At 39.1% G+C, this 13762-nt stretch overlaps 1 protein-coding gene across 3 annotated transcripts in view; it reads right to left on the reverse strand.

Moving 5' to 3' along the window:
- Positions 1–1135: 1135 nt before the first annotated feature.
- The window catches only part of PRSS35 (serine protease 35), a 22531-nt gene continuing 9904 nt past the window's right edge, over positions 1136–13762 (reverse strand). The window contains exons 1-2 of one of the 3 annotated variants that reach the window (XM_025215320.1): positions 13401–13709; positions 1136–8324 (exon numbers count right to left, since the gene is read on the reverse strand). In XM_025215320.1, the coding sequence (XP_025071105.1) occupies positions 7064–8314 (1251 nt within the window). In that variant the 5' untranslated portion in view covers positions 8315–8324; positions 13401–13709 and the 3' untranslated portion in view covers positions 1136–7063. Of the gene's footprint in view, positions 8325–13011; positions 13133–13400; positions 13710–13762 lie in introns of those variants that run through there. The other 2 variants (XM_025215319.1, XM_025215321.1) reach the window with 2 other exon arrangements.

A 13762-nucleotide genomic window follows, 5' to 3' on the forward strand; every position in this document is an offset into this window, starting at 1 on the left:
CCACATGCACTGCCATGGCAGCAAGTCTCACAGCTGACTTGCAGCTGTGGCAGCGTGTGGTGCATCCCTGTGGTTGGGAGTCCCTGTGGGTGGTGGACCCCTGTGGCTGGGAGTCCTGTCACCTGACGGGGCTCCCAGCCATAGGGAACACCTGGCCATATATTCAATTAATGCTAAGAAGAAGCCACAAATTTATTCCACATTTTTGTGAAAGAACTTTGTGGCTTATTCCTTGTTTTGTTTTTTTATCACGCTATTCATTGATTGAATGTGTGGCTGGGTCACAACTTGATGTGATTAACTGGTTAATCACATCTTAAGCGTAATGTGTAGATGGAGCCATAGAGTGGCAGAAGAACCCATATAGAAAAGAATTGCACTGCTATAAATGGAGCACAACATATATCAATATGTGGGGTTTTCTTCATATCTTTATGATTCATTTAATCAAAGATAAAGGGTTTTTTGCCACATGCATCACTGTTTAAATTATGAGCAGTCTAGACAGCTGAGTTGACTTGTCTTTATACAAGCTAGGAAGCTTCATGCTGGGAGACAAAACTTTTTTTCTAAAATTTTTTCTCAGCATAGATGCTGGGAATATAAAAGCTGTATTAGCTCTCTTGTATCTCTGTGGCAAAACAGCTTTGTCTCCTGAAGTACAACACTTTGAAAATAAGGTACTGTGTATTTTGCTGTTTAGCAATCCTGGTTTCCCTTCCTGCCGGTGACTGTTCTTTATCACCTTTGGAGTGTGTATTGCTTTAATATACTAAACGCTGACCACATTTTTCTGCTTCTTTTTGACTTGTATTTGATTAAGAAGATCTGAAGTTAGAATGTACTCCATGAATTTGGGGATGGACCATAGAGAAAGGGAATGGAAAAGCAGGCAAAGAAGGCTAAGTAGGCTGCCTGAAAGAAAGTCTGGCTTAGGTTCTTCTTCAATGTTTTCTGAGAATGTTACATGGAAAATTACTACCGTAGCAGAAAATGTGATCTGCAAATGAGAAACAAGGTATCTAGTAGTCACTTCTTGTACTTTAATAATATTTTAATGATTGTTATAAAGCTCTCAGTATCTTCTAAAATTAGAGGCCCTTGACAGTAAATCATATAATTATACGTGACAATAAACCATATCATTGTACTGCATCCTAAATATCAGGAAAGCAATGTTCCCAGGTCAGTGCCTGTTATTAGTCACTATCATGACACAAGCTTAAAAATTAGTTAACATGAAAAAGATTAAACCTGTTCGAGACACTGCTGTTTAGACAAAGTATAGGTGTTAATTACAGTGGTGCAGTCTCTTCTCAACTTTAACTCACTCCTGGTGATAAAAGTGACAAAATTGTCTGATTTGAGCTGAGTGAGGCAAATGCTATATATTGTGAACACCTCACACATTACCTAGAGTCTTTTGAGATAAAAACAAGCTAATGATACCAGAAAGAGGGAATTGAGTGAATCTTTTGCTGGTGAATAAATAAGCTGTTGGTTATCCTGTGGGTTCTTCTGTTCCATTTACTGATCATTTCAGTTTACAAAGAAAGATAGATAATTGTAAATACTTGCACTTTTATGCCATGAATTTAGTATTATAAACAAAAGGTGTATCACTGTTCTTGTATGTAACTGAAGAGCATGCTAAAGCTAATATTCGCATCTAAATACTTCCAGAAATTTTTACTTTTTAAAGAATTCCAAAGGGCTGCTTACTACCAAACTATTACATTCATAAAAATTTTGTTGCATCAACAACATAGAAAACAAAGAGGGAAAAATGTAGACCATATTTCTAATACAACATGCATATTGCCTTGTGTGTGTGTAAGGTCTTGATTTATAAGAAATGTGTGCATTCACGTGAGTTTGTATATTCACCTGTCACTTTGAATATGTACAAAACACAGCTTCTCTAGGGTTTTTTGCTCCCATTCTTTAGAAAAGAAAAATGAATCCTGACTCAAATCTGCATTTTGCAGAAGATAAAAAGCTACAGCACAAGGCTAGTGATTCTTTTTGTTTTTAACCAGAGTGTAATTTAACATTGGGAGAAAACAGCTGTGGGAAATAAAAATAGCTCAACACAACTCAGATTGACTTCCACATCCTTAGAGCTTAATGTGTAATTTCAGGCTTTCAGTTGAACAATACTCTTAAAATTTATGTTGCAGTCAGCCTTTAATCCTGGCATTTCTAGATAAAAATAACTGGCATCTCTGGATAAAATATATTATGTAAAACATATGTTAAAAACCAGCAGACGTATTATTAAAGTGACATGCAGTATTTTTAAATAAAAAGTATCCAGTTACATTTCAGCACATACATCCAACCGAAATCTGAAGTATTTGAAAGTGTTTATTAGCTAGAATTCAAGGTACAGGCAATAAAAGGCAATAATAACTGAAAACTTCAGGTTCGTCATTTGACAGAGAACAAGCTTTATCAGAACTGTAACAATATGCCATGTTGAAAAAATTACCAACTGACAGAAATTCCCTCCATTTATTATGCATCCTATGGTTGAAGGGTTCGTATTCCCCATGCTTTCTGTCAGTCTCAGATCAGATGTTTCCTATGTGGCCTGACACTATAATACAAGTACAATTTATGAAGAAAAGTAGTTGTGTTGACTTCCATGAAACTGCATGTAAGGACTGAGATTGGGGTCTAGAATTTCTTAGTGGTCCCTGCTGACTCCTAGAACTTGCACTTGCACCCCATGTTTTTGCTTGAGGCCAGCAGGAACTGACAATTATTTAACAGTAAAATAAGATTTCTATGCAATTTTACATAATTCTATGCAATATTAATTTATAGCCCTATGTTTTTTACCTGCTTCCTCCAGGATTTCTTGATCCTCACACTTCTCTCTACCCTCTCTATCTTAACTACAGCTGTTGCTCTTCATGCCAGCCTGTTTGCTTGGAACATCTGTGTATCAAGTGTCCTTCCTTGAATCCCTCTATAACACCAGCTTGCTCTTCCTGCTCTTCCCTTATTAATTGCTGAATTTATTATTTGTTTCTATTAAATGGAGCATTGATTTCTTAAAAGCAAAAAAGCTTCTCTCTTTCTCAGCAATATTTCCATGTTTTCTTATAAAGAAATTCATTTTCTATTCAGTGATTTTTGTCATAGTAGAGTCATATTATCAGCAGATTTATATCCTGTGAATCTTAAATAACAGACTCTTTGAGGGATTAATTTTAAGCATTGGTAAAATTATGTAAAAAAAAATAATGCTGCTAACTTACAGCGTGTTTGTCAGGGCCATGTTATCTGTCCCTGGGGCTCCCCATGTATCCAAAAAATTTGGTGGCAGCTAATTGCCTCTCCCCTGCTGTCAAATTTCTGGACCCAGTGGGAACCCCAGAGACCAGATAGCATGAGTTTGTGGAGTCAGTGAGGGCTGTGCAGGGCCAGTTAAAGCTGAGCAGTGTGGTGTAGGGCTGGGCATAGGCAGTGTGGAGTCCAGTCTGACCTGTGGACTGGCCCCATGTCACTTATCTGGCCCACGGAACCAAAAAGTTGAATACCACTGCTTTAAGTCTATATATGCTTGGGCTGCAGTCCTGCAAAGCCTTAAGCACATGCTAAACTTTACACACCAAGTAGTCAGTTTGACTTCAATGGGACTTCTCAAAGTGGAAAACATGCTGCACATTCGAAAGTCTGCAGTCATTAGCTTGTTTGCATTTGTATCAGAATGTTCATTGTTATCACCAAAAGTTATTGTTTCATCTTTATAAAGCGCCTGTCACCCCTCACAGAAAGGCGAGTTGAGAAGGATTCTTCTTCTCCCTAAAGCCAGGCAGAAAGTTGCTGTAATAGGTCCATTAGAGCAGACTGAGCAGCTCCTAAAAAGAAAGCATTGGTACTAAATAAATACAAGTAATGAGTAGCCCACTTCTTCAGAGGGATAGAAGCCTCTTAGGAGGTCATGGTTGATGTTCTGCCATAATTTGGGCCAGGTGCTCATGAGTTCTGAAACATACAGTTTAAAAGTCAAATTCAGATCTGTTGCCTCCATTTAAAGAGCATCTGAATTTGAATTAGAAACAATTTTAACAGGTGCCAGCTTTGTACTACAAAAAACTCTTACAAGCTGAGGGATACTTGTTTTATTTACCATCATTGCCAGCTCCACACTCCATCGATCTTTTTGGTTTATGCAGATTAATGTGAAAACCCACTTGACCTTGTTTCAGTCTGTAATGTTCAATGATGGCTTTTAATATTTTATGGTATTAGGGCACAGCAGAAAGCAATATTTTGGCCATCCACATCTTTCCTATCTGTGCTACTGATCGACTCTAGAGCTATTGTTTATTATAATTTGATCTTGGTGTGACTCCTGGTCCAATGAAATGGTACCTGCTTACACCAAATGTGGACATATATGAAGATGGTTCTGATGTATTACTGTATAGTCATTTGAAAATACTCTTTCTACTATTTGTCCTATAAAGATGTGTGTGCATTTATGCTAGGTAAGGGAATATTAGATTGAGGAGGCAGATGCTTGGCACATGCAGATGGTAGCATGGCAGATGTTTATAATAACAAAATCAATATATGTCTGTTACCATCTCTTTTTTGCTGTTCTTATCTTTTTCCTGACTTTCAGCCTTACCAAAACAAGGAATCAAGTTGTCAACATTAATTTTTGATAGACTGGTTTGTTTTGTTTTGGGGGGTGGGAAATCAGATCAGCAGCTAGTAGAACTCCTAGTTGGTCATCGTTGCTATGTTGATTTACAGCAGCGAAGGTTTTGGTATTATTTTGTTAGAATATTTATTTTAAAATGTACTCCAGAGGCATTATAGAGCTTTCTAAAAGAGAGTGTAGCCCAGTGATTTTAGGGTACAAGAGGCAAATACTGGCCAGAGGTGATTTTATTTTATTTTTAATCAAGAAATAATGATCATTAGAGATAGTAAAACAAAGTATGATGTCATTAATGTTTAACTGTGCCTGCAGCATATTTTTTTCAACTTATTGATTAAATATTTACAGAAACAGGCAACAGACATGTAAATGAAGTTAAATGTAAGTGTCTTGCAGAAATGGCCTAAATTTTAAATATGCATATTAAAGTGCGGTGCTTTCAGTTTAATAAAATACCACAAAATGTCAAACAGGTTTTGATTATTATAGAGAACCAGACATTAAAGGTTCATACTTTGCTACTATAGAGGCAAAAACGTCACCTTGCAAACAAAACGTGCCAGATTTTATGTATAGTTGAAAATGATAAACTAATGGATTTAAAAAAACTTACTTCATGAAAACACATTATAAGTATGTTTTAAAGATACAGCAAATCAAAATATCTTTAAAAAAATCTCATTACACTTTCTTCAATTTGAGAGAAATTCAACTGAGAGAAATTGAAGTTTGGTCAATACAAGCAAAATATCACAGCACATTAAATACGGAAATATTGAATAGCAGTAATAAAACCAAATGCAAATGGCCTGATATAGGCATTTTCATTTTACATTATTATGTTAAACTAGCATCCTGAAACTTTGGGTTTTTCAAAGTCTCTGTGTAACAAATAAAATAAGGTTGCATGTGTAGCAATTAAGCATACTCGATAGCAAAAAATGTTAGTGATGCTTATATACAAACTTTAAACCATCAAAATCACTTGATAGAGGTACCTTTTCTTTTAGCTGTGTAGTTTAGTAACAGCAAACACACACATTATTTTATTAGCATGGTTGCTACCTAACAATAAATCTATTCTATTTACAGGACTGGTCGCTTCCATTTCAGTAGGTGATTTTAACATGATTTGGCATGGAAGGATTATTTTTGTTTATCTCTAGTTTTTTGGTGATAAGATCAGAGTAGGATCTGATTAAACTGTATGATGACAAACCAAAATATTGCTTTCCAGCTCCCAGGCTGATACACTGTGAAGCTTATCTATGAAGTCTGAACACTTACAGAAGTAATTACAGAACCTATTAAAATGCTGACCACCCAAAAGCTATCATATGCAGCCATATTTGCTCTTTCTTTCAAATTGTTGTCAACAGCCATTTTTTAATAAAGGCAATTGCATGAGAGTTGGCAACCTACACCTATGGACTGCATCTGGCCTGCAAATGTGGAGCTAACCAACTAAAATGAAAAGATGCATGCTTAATATTTCCCAGATGTGTATAGTTTCTTAAACTAGACTTCCAGGCATTAGATTACCCTGATGGTTTCTCTTTATCCTTAGCAGGGGAACTCCTACATTCACTAACCTCTTTTTGTTATTTTAGCAAACAATGGAATGAACTTTCTGGTGTTAGGTCTGAGTATCACCCACAGAAATTCAGAATTCCCACAAAAGTCTTTGCAAGGCAACCTTGAAAAAGAATTTCCCAAGTCAAAAACAAGTGCCATGCTGGGTCAGACCAATAGTCCGTCTAGCCCAGTATCCTGCCTGCAACAGTGGCAGGAGTGAATGCTTTAGAAGGAGAGCATATGAACAGGGTATATTCTAGAGTGCTCTATCCCCGGTCATACCATCCATGGCATCCAACATGAACTAGACTGCTGCATCTCAGTGTGGAAGTACGATCTTCAGTAAAAACTAACCATCATTAGTTTGGTCTTACTTCAATGTTTCACAATTAGGATAATTCTGCACATACAGTACAATAAGTACATGGAACTTGTTGGAATGGAACCCTGAGTAAAGCAAGTCAATTGAAAAAATACACGTTTAATAGTACCAGTTTGAGAAATTTTAAGTATATTAGAAAAATTGACCCCACCAACTAGTTGTCTTTTAATCTGAACTATGTGAATGTATCACAAATTTAAACATAAAGTACAGTTTTGAATTTCAAGTGCATATTTAAAGTTGGTTTACTAGACAATTAAAAATAATTCTACTAATTGAAGGGTAGCAGTACTCAATATATGAAAATATTACTTGCATGCTTCAAGTTCAAATACATCCTGGTATAGGGTGATGCTCTGATGCTCTTCCAATAACATTTAGGGCAGATTTACACTGTCAGTGCCAGAGAACAGTTTCAGTTTTTATCAACCTTGTGTGCAATTCTCATCGTTCCCATGTATCCAGAAGCAAATCTGGGCATATTTGAGAGGAGTAATTCGTACTGCTACGTTATAATCCTGTTGTGCACCATTGACATCTACCCACTGATGACCTGAGTAAATTGCAATAATCTTGCGCTTCCATTTCTTTTTGTCTGGCTCTTTAAGGCGAAGATAGATTCCAGATCCAGTAGAACCAGGCTCAGCATCACAGTACTGGTAGAAAAGATCACTGGATTCATCAGATATACTACAAAATCTATAGACTAGCTGCCCAGATCGATCATTATCAAAACCTGAGAAATGGATCATACTGCCAGGCATCATTTTGATTGTTGGGCTGATTCCCAGCTCCATATATTTCCTTTTGTGTGGGCGCTTGAGCTCAAGAACAGCATAATCGTAATCGAGGGAAACATCACCATTTTTGCCTTTTAACCAGCCTTTGGGGATCTGGGTACTTTTTACCCTGGTCCACTGGAAGGAAGGCTTACCCTTTGAGGTTCTCTGACCCCTCCCAGTTGACTTTTGTTTTCTACCACCACCTTTGGAACCTGGATTTTGTTCTGTGCCATCCACCCCATCATCTCTGACCTCAGAAATTTCTCTCTTAGTCCTATTAGCACCTTTGCGTTTCTTGCCACTGCCTTTGGATCTCTCCTTTAGCAATCCTACCCTCAGCTTTTTGCTGCCCTTGACATAATCTTTGCCATTGTGCACACAGTGAGCAGCTGTTAGAACATGGTTCGGGGAAATGAGAATTCCGCTGCAGCCGGTGGAGATCTTCACAGCTGTGCTGAATGGGAAGTTAGTCATAAACTTCTTGTCAGAGATGCTGAATCTACTGTCTGTGCCATATATCTGCCTCTTTCTTCTTAAGGACATTCTTGTGTTAGTGTTCTGAGCTTGATCAGATGTTAGGCCCAAGACATTTACTTGAGTCAGGGTCCGTGTGCCATTCTCAAAAACAGTCTCATAGGAGAGGAAATCCTTCAAGTCAGACAGACTCGGCACTGGAAGTTTCCTTTGGCACTCAATTCCACACACTCTCTTCAGCTCTAATTTGGTTGTTGCTTCAAATTTAGGACTATCAAGGGACAAAGTTCTCTCGCTCACAATCTGAGGTACCTTCTTTAAGTGCCAAGTGAAATCTTGTTCTGTTTCTGCTCCATTGGTGAGACTGATAATGGGAATGGAAAACATGAGTAGCAGTAATATATGTTCCATTGTATCCATATGTTTTGCTCTACAATGGGAAAACAGAGAATATTTTAGGAATATAAACTGCACTGTATTTACATCTAGCTCACCGGGGCAAAACATTAACTTTGTGGCTATGATATAAACATGAACTCTCAAATCTTTATCCACTTTCACCTTATTTTGATTTTCTTGTGTAATTCTACTTTTCATCTTCATTAAACAGTAAACAGTTATGCCTGTACAGCAACAGTAATCTTAAAAGTGGCATTTTAAGGACCTAATCCCCTTTCCTTGATGTGTGTTGTCTGTTAAGCATGAAGCCATGGTATAGGTAGTCGAGAGAGATTTGACACATTTGAAATCTACTAAAAAGTGCCTCTATCTAACTACTACTTGCATGCATGGCTCATGACAACTCAGTGTAACTGCAGAAATTCAGAAAATATCTAAATGAATGCAAAATCTTTGCCAAATGCCTTTTAAAAAGACCACTTGGAAAAGTAAAGAGCCTAACTTAAGTCTAGCTAATTTCAAGCTAAAAATGCTTTTACATTAGTATCATGTCCAATGAGACCATCGTGAGTCTAAGCAACCTATCTAGACACATAAGCCATCCCAGTTCTGATGCCAGTATGCAATGGCAGAGAGAAATTCCCTGACTGCCCTCCTCTCTCTCTTTTTTTTGGTGGAAATGATTTGTTTCTGTTCTGCTCTTTGGCTTTTCTTGTCTGAGTAAGGGTCACAAGATGCAGTGAAGCTTCAGACACAACTGGGGGTCATATCAAGAAGGGAGAAAATAGAGAGTTTGCAAGGTATATTATGGGATACACAGTAGGGTAGCCCATCCATAAATGAGGCCCTAAATTAAACTTCCTTTAGCTACAGTTAATATTTGTTTTCCAGTTATACCAAGATGGCTTGATTAAGATGGACTTTCCATTAAACTACATAGATAACTAGGTACATAAAGAGCATACATTTTAAAATCAGTCCTTTTCACCCTTTTTAAACTAAACACACCCCTTGCAAACTGCCAGTTCATAGTTTGTTTGTTTTTTTCTTGCATGCACAAAAATAGAGCAATTCTGCTGCAAAGCACACAGAAAGGTCGGGATGCGTTTAACTCTATGGATTCCTTTGAAATCTTTGGTTTTATCTTGTGAATCATGTTTGCACACCTAACTGTACTAACGTTGTGACACAACCTGTGGCACCCTTGAAAAGATCAAGGCACCCCAGGGTGCCATAACACCCTGGTTAAGAACCACTGTTCTAAACAGAAAAGATAAAAATGCAATATTGTCCCCCAGTTAAACATGAAGAACTGAGGCACTGAGAGACCGAGTTACCTGCCCAAGAACACACAGAAAGTCTTTGGCACAACCAGCAATTTGGACTCAGATCCTCCTGAATTATGTATGATACCTTTATTATAACATCAACCTTATTCTGTGGCTGTATTTGATCCCTAAAATATGTGAAACACTGGCTCTTGCCACTTGGAGAGTTCTGCTTTATTTGTGTACCCTTTTGTACAGCAGTACATAAGTCTTAATGCATGCAATGCCTGTAGGTACGTAAAGCTTAAAAACCAAGTAATTTAAGAACAAGTGTTTTGTTAGATTCCCTGGTGTTCCTTCTAATGTGATTATTCTCAACCATGGGATTCTGCACAACATTATCAAAGGTAGGTGTGGAAACACCTACGCAGGATTCTGAAGATAAACCCACAGATTTCAAATAGGAAACCACCATGTCAAATACATTCAAACCTGTTGTGGTCTGAGTTCTTTGCAACAGAAGAATTGCTGTATTTTTCTGTAGTCAAAAGAATGAGCGAAAGCAGAGCAGGCATTTTCAGGGAGGTGCCTTGAGTCGAAAAAGGCTGAGAAAAAACCAGCGCTCTCCTGACAGTATAAATGATAAAATAAATCTCCTTTATGCTTGTTATACTTTAGTTTGCAAAATATGAATTGATCATTACAGTTAATGGGGAAGTGACTGATTACAGGCTAGATAAAAGGACACAGCACAAAACAGCATGTGAATAAAGTTGAAATAGCACTAACGATGAAGGCATCCTAGTGCTTTCCTTCTCAGAATTCAACTAATCTTCTATGACATTAAACATATTGGAGAGAGAGTGCATTTCAGCTGTATTTCACCAGTGTTCCAATATATTTGTTGAACAAATGAGGAGCTGTTCCCAGACATAACTCTATTGAAGGGCTTGTGAATGTTGTCAAGATGCAAGACAAAAGCCATTCCTGGATTGCCCTACCCTATTTTATCAAAAAGGGACTCCCAATCCAGCGTCCAGATGCTTTAATGTTTTCCTATAATGGGTTGCTGTAGACATCAATTTATTAATGCTGAGAGAGGCAGTTAGTTGTGTTAGTCTAGTTTCAGGCAAAAAAAAAAAAATTTGGACTGGCCATTGCTGATGTCTTTAAAATAAAATGATTGAAGTCTTCCCAATCTGAGCTATAACCAACTCTTCCCAGTATAGAAACCTCCTACAACAAAATGGGTGGGGTCTTGTGGCTCACTGTAGCCATCCTCATCACAGCCACAAGGACCTCAGGAACTCCTCCTGTTTGAAAGACCATAATGAACTGCTTATTCCCTGTAACAGCAGCCCTTGATGCCAAGGATTTTGTCTATTATGATGAGTCATTTATGGTTTGCTGCAAGTTAATTGAAATAATGTACCTTTAAAGGAGTTGAAAGAAGCCCATACCATGAAAATAATAAACATAGGAGTTGCTATACCAGATTGCACCAGTGATCTTTCTAAACTCATTAACTGCCAAGTGTGTTACAGTTAGTACCCACAGATACTTTAAGCATGATCCTTTTAAGGTACAGAACTGCATCTTCAGAGAAGAGGCTGGAAACAAGTGGATAAAGGTGATCTCTTCCCCTCTGGAAGCTTCTAACTTTTACTACTGAAACCCTGGCATCTCAGGTTTGTGGCTTGTGAGCTTTCCACCCTTTTATATAGACATAGGTGTCTCCCCACTTCAGATACTCAGTACCAGAAGCCCTTCTGCATCTCCTCCTAAATCCCACTCTTTCAGTTACAAACGCTATTACTTTTTTAGTGAAGAAAAAGAATTTTTTTGAATAGAGGGAGTTCTTAGAATGTGATCCAACTACACTTTCAATACTTGTGAGCAGATTTAAGTCCCTATATCTTATGGAAGTGGGTCAAATTTCCCATTAAAGCACCCTTGGGTGGGATTTACTTGAAAGTGTAGCTTTGACATGAAGAAAAGAAAAGCTCAGATTCCTGGCAGGGCTTTATCTCTTCGCTATGTTTGGTACAGTCTGTGCTCTGGGATTCTTGAAGCCGCTCAGCATTGTAGAGTTTTTTAGTAAAAGTTCTAGTCTGTAGTAACCAAACATCTTTTTTAAGCATTTTTTTAGATTGAAAATAAGGAACTGCTACTCATTCTCCAAATAAGCTTTTCTGTATGTCACTTATTTTTGAAAGGGAAGACAAGCTAGAGGGAACACTTAAGTTGTGCTAGGAAGAAAACTTCTGATAAAGTGTCAAGGTTAATCATCAAGACTTAGTGGTAATGGCACTGACTCCTTGAGACACCATAGAAGAAAACGTTGCTCTAATGACAATTATAAGTCTTTATCCTGAACTTGTGCTGATTGTCATGGTTTAAGAAAAACTGAGACATCTGCTTTCCACCTGAATCTTATAAAATCAGCTACTGTTCTTGGACATATCTATCATTACCTGAACTTACAAACAGGCATCAGAGATTTCCCAAATAACAAAACTAACCTTCACCTGCAAAAGGTAGAGGATTGCCTTTTAACTTCAATTTTATTAAATCTTTTCCCTGTCTGTCTCTAATATAGCCACTAGATGGCAGAACTAGATAGATCAATTGTTCCTAGGATCTTTACACTCTTCCTCTTTCTGGATCAGCAGTATATCATAATGCATTATAAAAACCACTGCATGTTTGTTGGCAGGGATACACACTTTCAGTTTATTCTCAAATTCAAGATTAGGTTGAGATATGATCTGGATCCTTACAAACAACGGAGTGTTACAGCTGCTCTGATCTTCTACAAATGGTCGTATCTCCAAGGCTTTTCAGGTGTAGAAAAACTCTTTTGCCATATGAGCCTGCATTAGGAGAATCTGACTGGATATAGCCATATGTAGGCAGGCACTTTTCTGCCAGCTGTCTCCCACCACCGACTGCCAATACATTTCAGTAGTGACCTACACCCTCCCTCATTCCAGGCGTATGTTTCTCCAGTCCACCCAATGCATCTGTTCCCTGAGAGAATGAAACATTTCTTGCAGTTTCTCCCCATCCCAGACACCCCCCTCAATACTTCAGATAATTTTGCCACCAGTAATTACAGTTAAGTTTCCACTTTTCCCAAATACATTTCGGTAACTACCTCTCTCATTACTGCTTGTGTTGGAGGCCCCTGGCATACTTGGGCAACTACACAAAAGCCCAGCTTTTTCTTACATCTGTAACATCTGTATTGCATTCTCTCATAAGATTTCATGAGGGAGGAGAAAAAATGTTTAGCAAACAGCTCTGGTGCTGTTTCAGGTGGTGGCTTGAACAGCTCCTAAGGAGCTGTCACTACTAAGCCTCTTTCACTTCCTATGCAAATGAGTCCCCCCAGAGTTCAAGGAACTCCCTTTAGCCCTTACTGTGAAAGTCACTTTCATATCCACTTACTTTGTTTCATTCCTCCCCTGCCACAGGATGAGGGGTGTTATTCTCAGGGCTCCACTGAATTCTCTCTGTCCTCAGTGCTCCCAGGCGGTGGTTAATAACAAGCAGCATCACCTTAGTGCCTGCATCACCTAACCCCGCTTGGCCCCTGTGACACTTTACATACATGACGCAAGTGACTGGTGAATTCTGCCATGAACATCGGCCAGCCACGCATCCCACCATAAAAAGGTCAGCTAGGAAAAGCCAGCCTGCTCTGTGGTCTGGCAAATGGGCAATAACTCTACAGCTGGTTTCTAGCCAGCTTTAATCTGACGGTGGAGCAGGGCCCATAGGTAAGCGGTAGTCGTTTCAGGCTAACTGCGCAGAAGGCAGATTGTCACTCTTGTCACCTGTTCTGCTTTCTGTTGGCTCCCTTCTTGGGGAGTATTTGTAAGCGCTAGATAGCTCCTCCAGCCCGACAGCTGTCTGGAAGGGGTGGCCGCGGGATCCCTCCTCTGCCCAAGACAAATCAATCCCCGCTTCGGCATTTCAAGCCAAGCTTTGCATGGTCCCTTCCCCGCCGTCCTCCCCCAAACAAGCTCGTCTGGACTCCGGAGGCTGCACGTCCCGGCAGCGGGCCCGGGTCCCAGAGGCGGCCGCCTCCAGCGACGGGGCCGCGCGCGGCACTGATGGAGCCGGAGGCAGAGGGAGGCTCCACGCGAGCAAGCCAGGCTCCTGCCCCCCGGCCCGCGTCTCCCCCCCCTCCGCCATC

This window comes from Alligator sinensis, unplaced genomic scaffold, assembly GCF_000455745.1.
Source record: "Alligator sinensis unplaced genomic scaffold, ASM45574v1 scaffold180_1, whole genome shotgun sequence".
NCBI classification, from domain to species: Eukaryota; Metazoa; Chordata; order Crocodylia; family Alligatoridae; genus Alligator; species Alligator sinensis.